At 42.8% G+C, this 20,940-nt stretch overlaps 2 protein-coding genes across 3 annotated transcripts in view; one reads left to right on the forward strand and one right to left on the reverse strand.

Moving 5' to 3' along the window:
* Positions 1-630: 630 nt before the first annotated feature.
* LOC128840913 (myb/SANT-like DNA-binding domain-containing protein 2) lies at positions 631-6,971 on the reverse strand. Of its 2 annotated transcripts, XM_054035464.1 has the most exons (3): positions 6,582-6,971; positions 2,154-2,750; positions 631-1,222 (listed from the first exon to the last, which is right to left on the reverse strand). In XM_054035464.1, exons 2-3 carry the CDS (start codon positions 2,701-2,703, stop codon positions 1,164-1,166), a joined length of 609 nt encoding a protein of 202 aa, XP_053891439.1. In that variant the 5' UTR covers positions 2,704-2,750; positions 6,582-6,971; the 3' UTR covers positions 631-1,163. The 2 variants fall into 2 exon arrangements, with proteins under 2 accessions (XP_053891439.1, XP_053891440.1); XM_054035465.1 differs by lacking the exon at positions 6,582-6,971 and having other exon boundaries at positions 2,140-3,551.
* Positions 6,972-7,117: 146 nt separating this feature from the next.
* The window catches only part of TSPAN15 (tetraspanin 15), a 33,503-nt gene continuing 19,680 nt past the window's right edge, over positions 7,118-20,940 (forward strand). The window contains exons 1-2 of the mRNA XM_054035462.1: positions 7,118-7,340; positions 18,821-19,006. Of these exons, the coding sequence (XP_053891437.1) occupies positions 7,245-7,340; positions 18,821-19,006 (282 nt within the window). The 5' untranslated portion in view covers positions 7,118-7,244. The remainder of the gene's footprint in view (positions 7,341-18,820; positions 19,007-20,940) is intronic.

Genomic DNA, 20,940 nt, shown 5'->3' on the forward strand with positions numbered 1-20,940 from the left:
GAGGAAGGGACTTTCTTCCCGGACCAGAAAATAACCGTTGGGGATGTTGAAATGCCTATCGTGATCCTTGGGGACTCAGCCTACTCCTTAATGCCATGGCTCATGAAGCCGTACACAGGCAGCCTGGACAGTAGTCAGGACCTGTTCAACTACAGGCTGAGCAAGTGCTGAATGGTGGTGGAATGTGCATTTGGATGTTTAAAAGCGCACTGGTGCAGCTTACTGACTTGCTCAGACCTCAGCGAAAAGAATATCCCCATTGTTATTGCTGCTTGCTGTGTGCTCCACAATATCTGTGAGAGTAAGGGGGAGACATTTATGGCAGGGTGGGAGGTTGAGGCAAATCGCCTGGCCGCTGATTACGCGCAGCCAGACACCAGGGCAGTTAGAAGAGTACAGCAGGGTGCGGTGCGCATCAGAGAAGCTTTGAAAACGAGTTTTGTGACTGGCCAGGCTACGGTGTGAAACTTCTGTTTGTTTCTCCTTGATGATCCCTCCGCCCCCGAACCCGGTTCACTCTACTTCCCTGTAAACCAACCACCCCACCCTCCCCTCCCCCCTTCGAGCACCGCTTGCAGAGGCAATAAAGTCATTGTTACTTCACATTCATGCATTTTTTATTAATTCATCACACAACTAGGGGGATAATTGCCAAGGTAGCCCGAGAGGGGTGGGGGAGGAGGGAAGGAAAAGGACACACTGCAGTTTAAAACTTTAAAACTTTAACACTTATTGAAGGCCAGCCTTCCGATGCTCAGGCAATCATCTGGGGTGGAGTGACTGGGTGGCCGGAGGCCCCCCCACCGTGTTCTTCAGCATCTGGGTGAGGAGGCAATGGGACTTGGGGAGGAGGGCTGTTGGTTACATAGGGGCTGTAGCGGCGGTCTCTGCTCCTGCTGCCTTTCTTGCAGCTCAACCATGCGCTGGAGCATATCAGTTTGATGCTCCAGCAGCCGGAGCATCGACTCTTGCCTTCTGTCTGCAAGCTGACGCCACCTATTATCTTCAGCCCGCCACTTGCTCTGTTCATCCCGCGATTCAGCCCGCCACCTCTCCTCTCATTCATATTGTGCTTTTCTGTAGTCTGACATTGACTGCCTCCACACATTCTGCTGTGCTCTTTCTGCGTGGGAGGTCATCTGGAGCTCTGTGAACATATCATCCTAAGTCCGCCATTTTCTTCTAATCTTTGCTAGCCTCTGCGAAGGAGAAACATTTGCAGCTGGTGGAGGACAAGGGAGAGGTGGTTAAAAAAGACACATTTTAGAGAACAATGGGTACACTCTTTCACGTTAAATTTTGCTGTTCACATTACACAGCACATGTACTTTCGTTACAAAGTCGCATTTTTCCTCTTATATTGAGGGCCTGCCGGTTTGGTGTGAGAGATCACTCACGCGGTGCCAGGCAACAGAATTCGGCTTGCAGGCAGCCATGGTAAGCCACAGTCTTTTGGCTTTTTTAACCCTCATAACATGTGGGAATGGTTTCAAACAGTAGCGCCCTCATTTCCCATGCCAAGGACCCGTTGGGTTGGCCATTTAAAATGGGTTTTCAATGTAAAAGGAGGGGCTGGGGATTCCAGGTTAACATGCAGCACAAACCCAACTACCCCCCGCCCCCACACACCCAATTCTCTGGGATGATCTCTTCACCCCTCCCCCCCCACCACGTGGCTAACAGCGGGGAACATTTCTGTTCAGCAGAGCAGGAACTGGCACCTCTGACTGCCCCCTTAATAAAATCACCCCATTTCAACCAGGTGACCATGAATGATATCGCTCTCCTGAGGATAACAAAGGGAGATAAGGAATAGATGTTGTCTGCATGCCAGCAAACACCGGGACCATACGCTGCCATGTGTTGTTATGCAATGATTCCAGACTACGTGCTACTGGCCTGGCGTGGTAAAGTGTCCTACCATGGCGGACGGGATAAGGCAGCCCTCCCCAGAAACGTTTTGCAAAGGCTTTGGGAGTACATGAAGGAGAGCTTTCTGGAGATGTCCCTGGAGGATTTCCGCTCCATCCCCACACACGTTAACAGACTTTTCCAGTAGCTGTACTGGCCGTGATTGCCAGGGCAAATTAATCATTAATCATTAAACACGCTTGCTTTTAAACCATGTGTGATATTTACAAAGGTATACTCACCAGAGGTCCCTTGAATGCCCTCAGGGTCTGGGAGCACGCCTTGGGTGAGTTCGGGGGTTCCTGGTTCCAGGTCCAGGGTGATAAACATATCCTGGCTGTTGGGGAAACTGGTTTCTCTGCTTCCTTGCTGTGAACTGTCTTCATCATCATCATCATCTTCCGCGTACCCCGAACCCGCTTCCTTGTTGCGTGTTTCTCCATTGATGGAGTCAAAGCACACGGTTGGGGTAGTGGTGGCTCCACTTCCTAGAATGGCATGCAGCTCCGCGTAGAAGCGGCATGTTTGCGGCTCTGCCCCAGACCTTCCGTTGGCCTCTCTGGCTTTGTGGTAGGCTTGCCTTAGCTCCTTAATTTTCACGCGGCACTGCTGTGCGTCCCTGTTATGGCCTCTATCCTTCATGGCCTTTGAGACCTTTTCTAATATTTTGCCATTTCGTTTACTGCTACGGAGTTCAGCTAGCACTGATTCGTCTCCCCATATGGTGAGCAGATCACGTACCTTCTGTTCTGTCCATGCTGGAGCTCTTTTGCGATCCTGGGACTCCATCATGGTTACCTATGCTGATGAGCTCTGCGTGGTCACCTGTGCTCTCCACGCTGGGCAAACAAGAAATGAAATTCAAAAGTTCGCGGGGCTTTTCCTGTCTACCTAGTCAATGCATCTGAGTTGAGAGTACTGTCCAGAGCGGTCACAGTGAAGCACTGTGGGATAGCTCCTGGAGGCCAATAACGTCGAATTCCGTCCACACTACCCGAAATCCGACCCGCAAAGGCTGATTTTAGCGCTAATCCCCTCGTCGGAGGTGGAGTAAAGAAACCGGTTTAAAGGGCCCTTTAAGTCGAAAAAAAGGGCTTTGTCGTGTGGACGTGTCCAGGCTTAATTCGATTTAACCCTGCTAAAGTCGACCTAAACTCATAGTGTAGACCAGGTCTGACACACCTGTAGTTACCAGATCACATTTTTTCCCTTTCTTAAAAATAGGAACTATGTTAGGAATTCTCCAGTCATACGGTACATGTGCCAGTTCCTTTAATATTCTTGGATGAAGATTATCTGGGCCCCCCCGATTTAGTCCCATTAAGCTGTTCGACTTTGGCTTCTACCTCGGATGTGGTAATATCTACCTCCATATCCTCATTCCCATTTGTCACCCTACCATTATCCCTAAACTTCTCATTAGCCTCATTAAAGACCGAGGCAAAGTATTTGTTTATATATTGGGCTATGCCTAGATTATCCTTAACCTCCACTCCATCCTCAGTGTTTAGCAGTCCCACTTCTTCCTTCTTTGTTTTCTTCTTATTTATATGGCTATAGAACCTTTTACTCTTGGTTGTAATTCCCTTCGCAAGGTCCAACTCGACATGGCTTTTGGCCTTTCTCACTTTATCCCTACATGTTCTGACCTCAATAAGGTAGCGTTCCTTGCTAATCCCCCCCATCTTCCACTCCTTGTAGGCTTTCTGCTTTTTCTTAATCACCTCTCTGAGATGCTTGCTCATCCAGCTTGGTCTACAACTCCTGCCTATGAATTTTTTCCCCTTTCTTGGGATGCAAACTTCTGATAGTTTCTGCAACTTTGACTTGAAGTAATTCCAGGCCTCCTCTGCCTTTAGATCCACGAGTTCTTCAGTCCAATCCACTTCCCTAACTAATTTCCTTAATTCTTTAAAGTTAGCCCTTTTGAAATCAAAAACCCTAGTCCCAGATCTATTTTTGTTTATCTTTCCATCAAGTTTGAACTGAATTAGCTCATGATCGCTCGAACCAAGGTTGTCCCCTACAATCATTTCTTCTATGAGGTCCTCACTACTCACCAAAACCAAATCTAAAATGGCATTCCCTCTTGTTGGTTCAGCAACTACTTGGTGAAGGAATCCATCAGCTATCGCATCCAGGAAAATCTGAGCCCTATTATTATTACTAGCACTTGTCCTCCAGTCTATATCTGGGAAGTTAGTTTCCCATGAATCCAAAATTCCCATTAGTATTTACTTCATTAAAAACATTAAAGAGGTCTCTATCCATATCGAAATCAGATCCTGGTGGTTTATAGCATACCCCAAGCACTATCCCAAGGGAGGCTCTAGTAGCTTTCTTCCCCAATGTGATTTTTGCCCAGATAGACTCTGTCTTATCCATTCCACCACTTCTTATTTCTTTACAGTCTACCTCATCATTGATATACAATGCTACTCTACCACCTTTGCCTTTATTCTGGCTTTCCTAAACAGCACATACCCTTCAATACCTGTACTCCAGTCATGACTACTATTCCACCATGTTTCTGTCATCCCTATAATATCTGGTTTCACTTCCTGCACCAGTAGCTCTAGTTCCTCCATTTTGTTACCTAGGCTCCTCGCATTAGTGCACAAGCATCTTAATTTTTGCTGTTTGGCTTCGCTCACATTCTTTACCCAATTAGGCATTGACATTCTACTGCCAGTATCACCTATTAGACTGATATCTACACTACCTTTCCTCCTTATGTCCATTCTCCTACCCACAGCTGTATCCTTTCTTACTTCGTTTTCTTCCCTCTCAATGTTAAAATCCGGCATGGAGATTACCTGTACATCTCCCAACCATCTCCCCCAAATTCATAGTTTAAAGCTCTCTTAATCAGTTTATTTCCTGCCCTATTCAGGTTAAATCCATCCCGAGAGAACAGTCCTCTGTCCATGAATGCCTCCCAGTGGCCATACATCCCAAAGCCCTCCTTATAGCACCACTGCCTGAGTCATCTGTTGAGCATCATAATCTTGTCACACCTTTGTTGCCCTTCTTTAGGAACAGGCAGAATCCCACTGAAGATCACCTGAGCCTTGAATTCCTTAAGCATCTTCCCCAGCCTTGCATAATCTCCCTTGATTCGTTCCAGTGAGAATCTAGCCGTATCATTTGTTCCCACATGAAGGACAATCAGTGGATTCTTTCCTGCTCCTGTGACTTCAACTCAACCTACAGCTTTGTGTATTAATAGGGTTATCATCTTTGGTTGGACAAATTCCTGGAGGTTTCATCACATGACATTATCTTTAATTAAGATTAATCTTTAATTCCTGGAGACTCCAGGACAATCCTGGAGGGTTGGCAACCCTATGTATGCAACATTACATGTACCCAAGTTCCTGTGTGCAGAATTTTGAGATGCAAAGCTCCCATTACCCAGAGTGATGAATGCTCAGAAGAAATAAGTGGAAGCTTTGGTTGGGTAAGGAGAGCATTCCAGCAGAGGATAGGTCCATCAATGGCTATTAGCCAGGATGAGTACGGATGGGGTCCCTAAGCTCTGTTTGCCAGATGCTGGGAATGGGCGACAGGGGATGGATCACTTGAGGATTACCTGTTCTGTTCATTCCCTGTGGGATACCTGACATTGGCCACTGTCAGAAGACAGAATACTGGGCTAGATTGACCTTTGGTCTGCCCAGTGTGATGTTGCACTTCATATGCTTTATGAAAATATGCTTGTGAATGTGAATATGATGTAACTGGAATATGCTTTATGCAAAAGATCTCTTGTAAGGTATCATTACAAAGCTTATAATCTACTGCGTGTGTTCATCCTATTTGTTTGCATGTATTATTTCTATGTCTAGATTTAGGAGACTAAGATATAAACTTGTATTACTGATGTAAACATATTAAGTGGAAGCTATTAAGGGGGCTTCAGAATCAATGAACTGTAAATAGTTCTGTTTACTTGCAAACCTTCCTGTGTACATATGGGCCAGTCCAGTAAGAATGAAGGCTGGGGTCTCACAGGCCATGTGACCATGTCACATGATACTGGAATCCATCTTAAATCTGGTACTTTTCCATTAAGAAGGAGGGGTGGGGACCCAGGGAGACAAAAGATTCCAGCCTGGTGCAAAAGCTATAAAAGGGGATGGAACAGGACAAATGGAGGACAGTCATGAGAAAGCCCCTGCTTGCCACCTAAGATGCCGGCTGGAACTAACAAGGACTGTAACCAGGGAAAGGATAGGGCTCAGACTAGGAAGGAGTCTAATTTGTGAAAGAAGCTTATTGGAACATCTCTGAGGGTGAGATATTACCTGTAATCAATTTCTTAATGTATTAAGCTTAGACTTGCATGTTTTGTTTTATTTTGCTAGGTGACTTACTTTGTTCTGTCTGTTATTACTTGAAACCACTTAAATCCTACTTGCTATATTTAAAAATCACTTTTGTTTATTAATAAACCCCAGAGTAAGTGATTAATACCTGGGGGAGCAAACAGCTGTGCATATCTCTCTATCCCTGTTATAGAGGGCAGACAATTTATGAATTTACCCTGTATAAGCTTTATACAAAGTAAAATGGATTTATTTGGGATTTGGATCCCATTGGGAGCTGGGTGTCTGAGTGCTAGAGACAGGCGCACTTAAAGCCTGCAACTTTGGGGGTGTGGTCCAGACCTTGGGTCTGTGTTGCAGCAGGCTAGAGTGTCCGGTTCAACAAGGCAGGGTTCTGAAATCCCAAGTTGGCAGGGAAAACAGGCTCAGAGGTAATTTCAGCATGTCAGGTGACAGTCCCAAGGGGGTCTCTGTGACGAATTGGTCACACCCAGTATGGTCGTAATTATGTTCATAACACTGACACAAAGAAATTAGAAGCAGTGTAAATGTGTACTCCGTCTCCTTCGTCAGGGAAGAGATGCTGTCAAACTCCAGGTCCTGACTGAAGAGACAGTGTGAATCACTCTTTTAAGTTCTTGACTGAATCGTGCTGTAACTCATCAGCTATAAGCAGAAAGGCTCCATGGTCAGAACACCGACATTCCCACTTGCTTAGGAGAATTGTTTTCGTTCACAGCTTCAGCCTATGATGGCTCGTGTGACATACGTCGCAGGCTTGTGTCCCCTCTGTATTCTGCATTCTCCTTCCCCGTCCAGTGAAACACACACATCCCTCCCTGGGCGTGCCCCGCCCTCAGCCCCCAGCTGAGCGATAGCTCCTGCGCCGCTGCCACCCAGTGGTGCTGGCCGCGGCTGCGAGACTCCGCCGCCGGCTGGGTGCCGCTCGCGGGCAGGTGGCGGCGGGAGAAGCAGGAAGCGGGCCGGGCCGGGCCGGGGAGCAGGATGGCGGCCGGGGACTCGGAGAACATCCGCTACTGTGCGCGCTTCTCCTACCTCTGCCTCAAGTTCACCCTCATCGTCTACTCCACGTTCTTCTGGGTGAGCGCGGGCCGCCGGCCGGGGACTCCCGCGGGCTGCGGCGGGAGGGGGGCGGCCGAGGAGAGACCCCGATCCCCGCTGGGACCGGTCTGCGCGAGAGGGCTACGTTCACCGCCCAGCCCAGGCGCCGGGATACAGCGCCCGCCTGGAGATGCTGCGCTGAGGCGAGCTGGCGCTGCGGGTGCGGTCCTGGAGCCCAGCGCCCCCGGCCCGTGTGTGTGTGGGGGGGGGAGGCACCGCCTCTCCAGCCCTGGCAGTGCGCCCTTGTGTTACACCAACAACACACCAGCAAATACCCCCAGGCCAGGGCGAGAGCTGCCCGCGCACTCCGTGGAAGAGTTGTTGTTTTTATTTATTTTTGGTTGTTTTTTGGGGGGTGGGCGGGCGGAACTCTCGAGTCATCCTCAGCGTGGATGTGCGTTCCCGGGCCTCACCTCGTGTGCTGGTTCGGCAGGGTTTAGTGGATGGGCATGGAAGAATTTTGTAACCGAATGAGATCTCTGGCGGCAATGCACCGCATGCCCTAGAAGGACCTTTAGAAACCTCTGGGGCGCAGTTTTGTGGTTGTCACTGGGTAACAATCAACTGGTTTTGGCAGTTGGCGACTTTCAAAGGTGGAAGGGTGTGGCAGGTGGCATGAAAATCAGTTGATTTTCCATAAAACATTGCTTTGTCTCACTCAGATGGGAGTAGGAAAGCTAAGAAGGGGAAAGACCTCACCCACTAGAGAACCAGTTGTTTTGTGTCTGATTAATGTAGGATGATTTCAATTTTAAGCTTGCTGGTTGTTCAGTGATGTTTCATCTGCTCTGTTCTGTGCTTTTAAAAGAGGAAGGTGCAATGTTGTTTGATGTCTTTTACTGATTTTCATAGTTTCGAAAGGTAGTACAAACTCTCCGCTGTGTGATAGTTATTCTATTGTGCAAAGCAGTAGACCAGCTCTCATAGTGCCTAAGAAAATTGTTCAGGCGTGAAGAGAAAGTAGTCTAATAGAGTTTCTGTTGAAAGAGACATCATCCAGGCTGTTATAGCCCAAATCCAATTTACATGTCTCTCCTTCTCAAAAGTGGCAACTTCACCTCTGATATGCATCCTGAGTATGAAAACAATGATCAGTGGTGAACACTCATTTAGGTAAAAAAAAAAAAAAAAAAAGGCAAATTTCCATTTTCAGGGTGTGAAGTTCTGGATTTACAGTAGAATCTGACAGACTATTTTCTGTGCTGGGAAATGTCACATATGTTGACATTTCAGATTCGTAGATGAGATTTGTTTCTGTCTTTGTCTTCAAAATGCTCCAAATTCAAGACTACTGCATTTCTTGTTTTGAAGATCTGATAATTTTTCCCTAGTAGGGATAGATTTTTAAAGTAAGGCTTTTTGTTTTTAAATCATGAGTTGGGAGAACATGTTACCTTGGGTTTCTGAGTCTTTATAATGTAGTATCCCTTTAGGTTTTGTTTTGAAGAAACAACTACAGTTTGAGGAATAACTGAAAATCAGAACATAAAGCACATTGCCTTTAGTTCAGACTTTTGGGGGTATTCGGTATCTTTTAGCCTTTTTTGTTTTATTATTTTTTTCTATTTTTTAATAGAAAATTAACCTTTTCTCCTCCTTGGACTCCTGGTTTCACTCTAGCAACCATTCCCTAAGTAGAACCTTCTGCAAAAAAAGGTCAGGGCAACAATAATTCTAGCCTTCCCACATTAGGATACTTGTCCTAGTACTAACATTTTACTAATTTTGTTCTGTTGTTCTGTGTTCAAAGAGTTTCTAGTAAATTGATTTATACACAGGTATGCCTTCTATTCTTTCTTAAACACCACATTATCTTTTTTTCTGTAAGCAAACTTTCTGTAAAGGCACCCTTGTACTTCATTTACTTGTCTGCTCTTTCATTTGGCATGGTAGGCTTGTTCTAGTGTGGCATAATACATCACTTAATAATACACCACTAAGTAACAGAAAAGTCAGCCCTGGTATCACTGAGTACCTGCCCAGACAAAAGTAGCTTTCAAACACCTTAAGAAACTTAGTCTTTATTTGTATTTCTCCCCTTCCTCCCCCGTGGATTTTCAACTAAGAAAGTATGCTAAACTTGTTCCTCCTATCATATATCAAAATACATAAGGTGCAGTCTAATACCATGGAATAGTTGTTAAAAGGAAATTAGATATAATGTTTTGGTAATTAGAAATGTTAGTTCATAATAATGTTCGGGTGAGCTCAGATTAGCTTATGTGAATGGATTTTGCAAACATATAGTTTACAAAAAAATCCTGAAGAGACAGAATTTAAATTCGTATGTTAATGAAGGAAAGTTTATAAACACTGTATCTTCCTTTAAATAACTCCTTGTCACCCCAGCACAGAGTCCAGGCAGATTTTACCATGCCACCCCACCCTCAACAAAATTACTATAAATGTTCCAAAAATGAAAAGAAGAAAAACTATAAATAACAGACCTACAAATATAGAATTCCCAAGACGTCTATATTTTAGTGATCCTTTCATTTTATTTATTTTAACCTTATTTATATCTAAATGCTTAACTCATTAATATATTAAGAAGGCGGTTTGGAACTTGAAGTGGGACGGAGGCCACAATGAAAGAACTGTTGGAGGAGGAAAGGATGGGGGCTGATGGCATTTATTCTTGCAGAAGGCTTCCTTTGTTAGTTTAATTGTCTTCTTTCACAGATTAAACGTATGATGTATTGTTTGAAATATGTCACAGGCTTGTGTTCCCTCTAAATTCTCCATTCTCCCAGTCAAGTGAAACAGATCTCCTTACTTGTCCAGATGTGTAATAAGTACCTAAGGCTGAATTGTTTTTTCTGTTATGCTGACACAATCCCACTGACTTCTGTGAGAGTAGAGTTTTGTTCTTTATAGTGAACAACCCTTCTAGCTTGTGAAGGAATTTCAATATGTTATACTCACTTGCTTAAACCTTTATTGACTGTACTTAACGGCTCTATACTTTCTCCTCTGTTAGGGTTATATTTTGTTTTGTGCTGAGCACATTCACCTCCCATTTACTTCTATTAGTTTCTGTGGGCGCTACCCTCTTGAGCACACTTGCAAAGCAGCTAGAGAGCTGGCCTACTGGGGCAACTGGGAATTCCTCTAGTGTCAAGAGTTTTGCTAACCTGCTGTAGGGGCCAAACCACCTGCTGGCAGTCTCAGCATAGAATTGAGGCAAAGGTAAATGTAAAGCTACCTTTACCCCTTGTTTCTCCTGGTAATTGCCAGAATTACTGTTGTTGTAAAAAAACTTAACACTTAACATTAATGATTTTTTGCAATAATGGGTCAGGGCTGGAACATTTAATTAAAGAATAAGTATAAAATTTGTAAATTGTAAGACTTTTTTTTCTTAATTTGTGGGTTTGATCAAGCACATGGGTCTCTCCAAATCTAATCCTGTTGCTTGCCACATGTGCATTTTACAAATTTTCTGAGACACATCCATTTACTTAAACTAATTTTTGCTCCTGTCAACATTATTGAAGATGCACAAAGAGGAATAAAAATAGTCTGAAAAAACTTGTTTTGACTGTCAAAATGAATAAATTTGTTGCAAGGTCCTGACACTGCTATGGTTTCAACTGTGCATCTAGAACTCTGTTCAAAAACTGCTGACTTTTCTAGACAACTGATTTCCAACACTTTCAGCTAATGAGGTAGTAGCATAATTTCTCTCTCCAATGTGAAGAAGTATTTATGTTATGCTAGCCATAATAACATTATCAATTCCCTTCTCCTCCAAGGCCTGCATCCTAAGTTGGCCTGTAGTAGGGTTTGTAACAATAGTGGGTGTGATGTGAACATAAAGCATTTTACAACACTGTTAGACTGTAATTGAGTTTTGAAACTGGTGTCAAACACGAATACAACCTTAATGTAGATAAGATCTTAGTCACTGATACAGTTTTAAAAAGCTGTTTTTCCAGAGGTTCTAACCATAATTATGTTTTAAAATAAAACCCATTTCCCCCATCCAAGATTTCAGGATGAAAATAACTAGTGCTGATAGTCACAGAATTACTTGACACACTTAAACTTTTGTATGCGAATTAAATAGTAAATTTTGTGCTGGAACCAGTAATTAAGAAACTGCTTTTTCTTCCACTTGGGAAAGTGACTCCACTCTTTTCCACACACACAAAAATACAGAGGATGTCCCTATCCTTTGGTGAGACATATCCAATTAATACAAATCAAGGCCAAATCACTTCTGGTGTGAATAAAATATGATTTGCCAAATTTAAATTCAGTTGTGAAGGGACAGGATGCAAAATATACATATGTCTTTGTGGCCTTGTCTACACTGCCAAGTTTTGTTGCCAAAACTGCCCTTTGTCGACCAAAACAGTGAGTGCATACATACTGCAAGGTGACTTTTGTTGGGAAAAATGCCTGGCTTTTGCGACAAAATTCATCCACCCTCACGAGAGATTTATGTCTTTTTCCTCTACATTTTTGTTGATAAGTGCCAGTGTAGACACCAGGCTTGATTCCATCGCTTTAATTAGCCTCCAGGAGGTGTCCCACAATGCTGATCCTGAAACACAAGGAGTACTGGGAAGCCGAATGGCATGACAGAAAAGAGACTCACGCATTTGTTAAGAATGGAACTGAGTGGATGATTAAAGTAATGGAACATATGCTGAAGTTCTTAATAATGCTGCAGACTGAGAAGACAAGTTCTCCACCTCCACTGCAGAGTATTCAGAACTATTTTCCATGCACTCCGCCTGCACATTCCTTTCCACTCTCTGGGACTTCTCGGTTTCCCCTTCACTCCACCCCCTCAGAGAACTTTCACAATGATAGCTGGACCTACACACAGTTGTGAAAAGTCTGTCGTTCTCTGGTTCCTCCTTTTCCACCAAGCATCTGTGTGTTTGTGTGTGCTGTTTCTTGTGCAATAAAAGCAAAGTTTTATAATGGTAAATCATCTTTATTTATTTCCTACAAATTGAGATAGCAGGCTCTACCAATACATGAACTGGCAATTTAATCACTTCCTTACTGGAATATAAGGCCCCCAAATGTCACCATTGTCCCCTAGAAAACTGCATGTAATGTAACATTGAAGCACCTCTGACAGAGATATGTTACTGGTGATCATTGTCAAAGTGCTGCCTTAAAACACCCCTGATTCGAATAGCCCCCTTCTGGGCTCCTCTGACAGCCCTGGTATCTGGCTGCTCAAAATCAGTGGCCAAGCAGTCTGCCTCAACACTCTACCCCTGAGCAAACCTTTCCACCCTTAGCTTCACAAAGATTATGCAACATACAGCACGCGGCTATGACTATGGGAATATTATCCTCAGTGAGGCTAACCTGCCATAAAGGCATCACCAGCGTGCTTTTAATCTGTCAAAGGCACATTCAACTGTCATCCAGCACCTACTGAGCCTGTTGTTGAACCGCTCCTTACTGCTGTCCAAGTGTCCCATGTAAGGTTTCATGAACCATGGCTGTAAGGGGTACGTAGGATCCCCCAGGATCACTGTGGGTATGTCAACATCCCCCACTGTAATCTTCTGGTTTGGAAAGAAAGTCCCCGCTTGAAGCTTTCTGTACAGACCGGTGTTCCTGAAGATGCATGCGTTATGCACCTTTCCAGACCACCCCGCAGTGATGTCAGTGAAACGCCCATGGTGATCCACAAGCGCCTGCAACACCATGGAGAAATACTCCTTCCTATTGATGTACTCTGTCTCAAGGTGGTCTGGTGCCAAAATGGGAATATGTGTGGCCATCTATCACCCCTCCACCGTTAGGGAAACCCATTTCTGCAAAGCCATCCACAATTTCATGCACATTTCTCAGAGTCACAGTCCAGGACGTGATTTATTAACCCTTAACGCAGCTTCAACGTCGACTTCCCCACTCCAAACTGATTCGTGACCGATGGTAGCAGTCTGAACTCGCCAGCTTCCACATAGCGATTGCCACACGCTTCTCTACCGAGACAGTAGCTCTCATTCTAGTGTCCTTGCTCCGCAGATCTGGGGCGAGCTCTGCACGTAGTTCCAGGAAGGTGGCTTTCCGTATCCAAAAGTTTTGTAGCCACCGCTCCTCATCCCACATCTGCATGATGATATGATCCCACCATTCAGTTCTTGCTTCCTGAGCCCAAAAGTGACGATCTACCCTATGCACCTGCTCTGTGAATGCCAAAAGCAATCTATAGTTGCTCCTATCCATATCACGCAGAATGTTGGGTGCCTGCGAGTCTTCCTCAGTTAGGAACTTCACAATTAATTGCACTGCCATCTGCAAAGTCTTCATGACAGTTAACAGAGCATAGGCGAGCAGGGCAGGATCCAACCCTTCTCACAAAGATGCCAGGCTGCACAGCAAAGAAGGGCCATTGCAAAAATGCCGCAAAAAAAGCCAGAAGATCCTTGAGTGCTGGGACAGAAAGCAATGCATCATGGGACATTTAGCCCTGTCCCAAAATACGCTGTGATCCGCCGTGATTTGCTGGTTATGATTATAAAAATAAATATATGGAGATATACCTGTATCTCTTAGAACTGGAAGGGACACTGAAAGGTCATCAAGTCCAGCCCCCTGCCTTCACTAGCAGGACCAAGTACTGATTTTTGCCCCAGCTCGCTAGGTGGCCCCCTCAAGGATTGAGCTCACAACCCTGGGTTTAGTAGGCCAATGGTCAAACCACTGAGCTATCCCTCCCCATGCCATTTATATGAATGTATCATTTTTTATTTGAAGTTATAAGTATTGGCTCTATACCTGGATTTCAAATGTTTGCTCCTGGGGAACACCCACAAGGTAGTTAGCCAGCACATCTTGGAGGTACTATTCAAATTGAGTGGCCCATAAAAGAACATTTAAGTGATACTGAACCATGGGAGATGCCTATTACACTTAATGGAATTTCCTGCAATGACTAAGCGAAATGCATGGACATGTGACTTGTCCATGTGACTCCAACCACCATCTTGTTACTGTACTTTTCCATGGTAAGAACGATGGGATACTCTCCACATGGCAGAAGATATCAAAGGCTCTGGAAACATCTCTGTTTTGCCTCTTTTCTGCTCCAGCCTCTGGATTATGAACTTACATTAATGGAAGCATTCTAACCAAGGAATTGAGGACCTTCCAATGATTTGGAAGCAGCCAGAGACTTGACTTAAGCCATCACTTTATTCCATCACTGCTACAAGCCTGAACCAAGAACTTTGCAATTATTGTATGTATTTGATTCCTTTAACTAATTTTAACTCTCACCTTTCTTTTTATGAATAGGCCTTTAGGTTTTAGATACTAAAGGATTGGCATCAGCTTGATTTTTGGGTAAGATCTGGGTTATATATTGATCTGGGTGTGTGGCTGGTCCTTTGAGATCAGGAGAATCTTTTATTTGATGAGACTGGTTGTAAAGAACCACTCACCTTTAAATCCAGTGTCTTTAGTGGTGATATAAGAACTGGAATGTCTAAGGAAACTGCTTTTATGACTTCTTGTTAGCCAGTGTGGTGAAACAGAAGTTTACTTTTGTTGCTGGTTTGGTATATCCTATGGGGGATTAGCCACCAGTCTTGGGGTGTGTCTACCCTATTTCTCATCAGTTTTTCCTGAATTTGGCATCCTAAGTTGTGGCCCCCAAAGGCACGGTTACAGGTGTCGTGCTGGACTGTGGGACAGGTACCCACAGTGCATTGGTCACATTGTTGATGTTGGTGCCCCCACTGTAGACGCGATCTGCCGACAGAGGGAGCAAGTGTAAACACGAAATTGCGATTTTTATTATGTCGACTTTTGGGTGTCGACATCACTTTTGTCGACACAAATTGGTAGCGTAGACATGGCCTATGTGTGGTTTAGATTTCTGCAGCAGCTGGAAGGAGGAGAAGAGTGAACACTGGCAGAAAAGGGTAAGTTGGAGGGGTTAAAGTCCTTTCCCAAACTGTTACCTCCTGGTTGAGGCAAAGCAATGATGCTGTTTTTTTTAGCCATCTAGGCTGTGAGTTTTGTTTTTTGATGGTTTGCTAATAGAAATAATGAGTACAGTAATAAAGCTGGTTTATTACGGACATTTTACAAAAAAATATTCCACCTGTGTGTAAGAGAAGTGCACACGAGGACAAGTTTATTAAAGTAATGGTATTGCTGGATAGAGGGGTAATTACCGTATATACTCGATCATAAGCCGGTTCATTTATCAGCCGACCCCCTCCTCCCCGCCAGATGGATAAGTAAAAATGGAAAATTTTTATAACCCGTTCATAAGCCGACCCTATAATTCAGGGGTCAGCAAACTTTGGCTCCCAGGCCATCAGGATAAGCCGCTGGTGGGCCGAGATGGTTTGTTTCCCTCGAGTGTCCACAGCATGCCTTTCCTAGCAGAGTATACTTAGTGTAACTGCAAGTCTATAATAGGTTTAAATTATCTGCAGTAGTAGGGAGTTTGAACAGTGTATAGTAAAGGGTTGTAAAATTTACAATTTCTAAGCTACCAGAGTGCAAACATACACCTGAAACTTGTTTTTCAGCTCTTACAATGTATACAATTAAAGAGATTATTGTGGACAGATTTCTTATTTTCTTTTTAAACAAACTAATTCCAAACAAGAAACATTGTATACCAGATTTCACTCTGGAGTAGATTTTATTGTTGAGATTTAAGTTCCTGAAAGTTGGAGTTTGTAATGGAAAAACTGACACAGTCCTAACTGTGGTGGCTGTAAGAGGCTTTGATATAGCAGAGTGTAAAGCAGGCATTTGAAATCATGGCAGATCTGAAGGTGCTGATTTAATCAAATACAGATTTAGACCTGTACAACAGCAGCAGTGTGTAAAAGAAAAAGCGGTGCTGTTTCTGGGCAGTAACACTAGGAACTTTATTGGCTTACTAGTGAGTTTATCTATTCTTAAAAGGGCACATTTTTAACTTTTCATTGCAAATCATTTCACTGTATATTTATTTTTATGGTCTTGGATAGGAAGATCTAACACAAAAATTAAAATAAAACTTTAAGCCAAGTAAGGAATATAGAGCTGTAAGGCTAGCCAAACCCAGATGTATATATTTTAACAAAAAAGGTATTTTCTAGACATGTATTAGTTATATTAATATGCATGCTATAATAGCTGAAAAGCTGCAATTTATCCATTAAGTTGGTACCCAAGATTTTTGATAAGACACTGTTTAAGGGGTGAACCTGAAAAATCATATACAATTGTATTCAAGTGATGAGAGACAGATTTTAAATAAACACAGAACTAATCCATTTGTGTGTTCTGTTACTGGCTTTTCGCAAACTATTTTCCTCATCTTAGAGTTCTTTGTAAACTGCAATAACCTCAAAGCATTATTCAGTATCAACATTTTTAGAATAAGATTAAAATACTACATTACATAATAATTCTTTTAAAATTAATGGACTTTGCAAATCTACTATTATACTATTACTATTATAAGGTTTATTGAAGATTCTTTGGGTTGTTTGCCAATGTTCCCAAGTTTCATACCAGCTAGAGTAATATGAATTGTTATGATAAATAATATAATTTATAACTGATAATTCAAAACATTTTGCTGTTTAAAAGCTAAACTAATATTAGAGATCAGCCTTCTAAAGATGTAAAACCAGTTAAAAATAGCTAGAGTAGAAAAGGGCTTGTAATGTAAATAGCAAAGTTGAATAAGCGCTCTGTCTTTTCTCTTCTGTGATTCATAAACTCCCTTATACAAAAGGCACTCTGAATTGAGGGAAGGGTGTTAGCTTGAATTCAGTCTTATTGATTTAGTTATTTAATGGTTGAATTCAACAAGACAGTGATAATTGTTAATGCACAAAGAGAAAAAGACATTAATATCAAGTATACCATGTATAGAAGTGTTGTGTGGGTGAGATTTGCTATGGCAGCAAAAGGATCAAGAACTTGCAAAGCTCTTGGAAGTTACTTAGTATTACTGGCTATGTCTACACTACAGACCTTACCGCGGCATAGAAGCTGCACCACAGTAAGGTCTTCTGCGCTCTTTGCCAATTGGAGAGAGCTCTCCCGTTGGCATAATTCAACCACCCCCAACGACTGGCAGTAGCTATGTTGGAGGAAGCGCCTCCCATCGACATAGCGCTGTCCACAACAGGCACTTGTGTCTGTCAGGGAAGTGTTTTTTCACACCCCTGACCGACAAAAGTTTTACTGACAAAAGTGCTAGTGTAGACATAGCCTAACAAGAGTAATAGAAGCTGTGACCAAATACACGTGTCCATAGCTAATATGAGTCCAAATGCAATCATCTTGTGGACTGAATAGTAGAGAATTTGAATTGGCAGGCTGAAATAGCCATACAAGAGCAGAATAACAAGTCTAATATTTTTTTCCTGAAAGCTTGCATTTATGATGTAAAGGGGAAAATCGCTAATCTTGGCAAAATTGAATTATTAGAGTAACAGTCATGTCTATAGTTTAAAGATACTTAAATTTGACTCTTCCCAACTATAATAAAACATTCTACTGTTTTTGACTATCTAATCTCAAATTTTATTTTGGGATAGCTAAGAAAATCCACTATATTAAACCTGCCAGGGAAAATGTTTGAAAGAAATGTGAAGTCCTCTAGAACTGTTGCTCATCCTCTATAATATACAGACTTTTTTGCAAGTCTGACATACAAGTAGGAAGATCTGGTCTACAAGGAACATAAAATTCTCTCTTCAAATTCAGTTGGTGGAGGGAAGGAAAAAAGGCAGGTTGGTAAAACTTGCACATGGACTAAGCCCTTGTACATCTTATGCAGAGTTTTGCTAAGTGGAAAAGTGCCCGTGTGACTGTTATTGTCAAAATGTGGAGCTATCAGACTGGCTCCCAAAACAGTATTGTTTGTCAGAGGTGGCCAAGGTTTATCCGATTAAGTGGAAAACGAGAAGGAGCCTTTGCACTGGAAGATAATTGGAACTGGATGATGCTTAACCAAATATTAGTCCTGTCTTTCCTAGAAAATCCTTCTTTGTATTGAGCCTAAGCATGCACTGTAGAAGTCAGTGGGAGTTTTGTTACTGATGTTAGTGGAGTATCTATAGGTCCAGTATCTATAGTAAACTTTTTTTTTATCAACTTTTCATAATTCTCTTGGCATGAAGTGGTGTGCAAATGAATAACTATGTACAGGGCCACTTTGAACTTATTTGCTTGCAGTGTACTTTAATTTTGGGTTCTGTATGATCTGAAAAGAGAACATTTATACAAGTTAAATTTAGAGACCAGTACTTTTAAGTTTTTTTCTTAACCTAGTGCACAGTAATTGTAGAAGTAAATAATTTGTAATTAATTCCAAAGCAATTAGTGGCAGTATTTGTATATGACAAGAAGTGACAAAGACAAATTTAATACAATTCATCAAATGACATCTCTGTATTTAAGGTAAATATTATTATTTGAAACAAAAATAACACCTGTTTTTCTTTTTTTCATTGCAGTTGATAGGAGCACTTGTTCTTGCTATTGGAATTTATGCAGAAGTTGAAAGACAGAAGTATAAAACCCTTGAAAGTGCCTTTCTAGCCCCAGCAATTATTTTAATACTCTTGGGCATTGTAATGTTTCTTGTATCATTTGTGGGTGTATTGGCTTCTTTAAGAGACAATATAGGCCTTCTTCAAGCAGTAAGTACTCTTGTTTTTTACTGTCTTTTATAGTTTTTAGATATTACTTGAACTCAGCCTCCCTAACCATTGCTTCATCTATCTTTTATAACATTGTATAAAAAACACAATATTTTTTCCTCTCCTTCAATTAAATAATAGAGAGAAACTATGTAAAGGAAGGCTGGTACACACAACTTTAGAAGCAATACAATCAAGTCACTTTTTTTACTTTAAATAAACATTTTAAATCCTTTATAACAATCTGTTCTTACGAATATTTCATTGCCCAGGTATCTTCGTAATGAATCATCTGGATTATTATTTAATATGTACAAGTGGGATTTTCACAAGTGCTCAGCATTGGCCCAGCTCTGCTCCCACTGAAATCATTATTGACTTCTGTGGGAGCAGAGTTCAGCCAATGCTGAGCACTTTTGAAAATCTCATCGTGTGTGTGCACAGCGCCATGAGTGAACAAATGATGAATAAATAAAAATGTCAAAGATTGAGAGATTAGATTGTTTATTTATAAGTAGAATTAATATTATGAATACTTGTAATATTTTCTAATTAGTATAAGGTAATAAGAGTCCCATCATCATAGTATCTGGTCTCACTTTATATACCTGGAGATTAGAAATGTACAAAACAGCATCTTCTAAAAACAAAGAGCATATTCTTTGCAGTCCTGTATAGCAGTAAATTGAGCTTCTCTCAAGTGATCTATGTCAGATGAAAGTTGTAAATAAACAGTTTTAAGAGATTCCAAGACTAACAGCTAGAGAAAAGCTAAATAAAGGGATATCCTATAACTCACTTTAAAAGACGGTGAATGCCTAGTGATATCTAATTCTAGAGGGTTCACCACTATGGCCTTGGCTACACTTGGCAAGCCGCAGCAGCGCTGTGAAGCGTGAGTGTAGTCGCACCGCCAGTGCTGCAAGAGCTCTCTCGCAGCGCTGTAAGTACTCCACCGCTCCGAGGGGAGTAGCTTGCAGTGCTGTGAGCGAGCGTGCAGCGCTGCAGGCGCTGGTTACACTGGTGCTTTACAGCGCTGCACTCGCTGCGCTCGGGGGGGGGGGGGGGCGTTTTCACACCCCTGAGCGCAGCAAGTTGCAGCGCTGTACAGCGCCAGTGTAGCCAAGGCCTATGAATGCCCTACCTCAAACTTGTGTGAGCTTCACCCTTGAAAAAGATAGCTGAAGCAATCTTTCTATGTGTTGTTGATATAACCGCACCTAGGAGGAGAATCAGTCTTTGATGAGATAACTGGGACCTAGAGAAGTAAGGGCTTTATAGGTGATAACCCCAATCATGAATAGGCAGTCAAAGTGGATTGCATTGACTGACGCTTACAAATAGCCGTCTAAGTTAGCCCCAGGTACACTGTGTGCCATTTGTGTAACCTAATGATAACAAAGCCATGTATTGTGGTGAGGACTGCATTTGAGAGGAAATGGCACAATCTCTTGGCCAGCTGAAAATGAAAGAAAAAATATTTGGCCACTGCTACTATTTGAGAACAGAGAAGAGTAGAACCTTGAAACTGTGAACTACTTCAATAGATGGATTTTGCAGCAGTTCTCAAACTGTGGGTTGGGACCCCAAAGTGGGTTGCAACTCTGTTTTAATGGGATCGCGAGGGCTGGCTTAGACTTGCTGGGGCCTGGGGCCAAACCCCAAGGCCCTTTCGAAATGTGGCCCTGCGAACATGGGTGGAGAACTCAGGAGGACCAGGGGCAGCCGCACAGCTGGAGAGAAGCGGTGGTTTCCCCTTCAAAGTGCCGCTTCTCTCCAGCCGGCTGCGCGGCTGCCCAGTGCTCCTCCTGAGTCCTCCAGCTGCGTTCCCCATGCTCCTGCCACCCGCACCGCCCGCCTGCTCCCCTGCCCCCACAGTGCAGCTCCTCCCCCTCTCCATGCATCTAAAGAAGTGAAGTTTTTTACCCACGAAA

This window comes from Malaclemys terrapin, chromosome 7 (assembly GCF_027887155.1).
Source record: "Malaclemys terrapin pileata isolate rMalTer1 chromosome 7, rMalTer1.hap1, whole genome shotgun sequence".
Classification (NCBI taxonomy): Eukaryota; Metazoa; Chordata; order Testudines; family Emydidae; genus Malaclemys; species Malaclemys terrapin.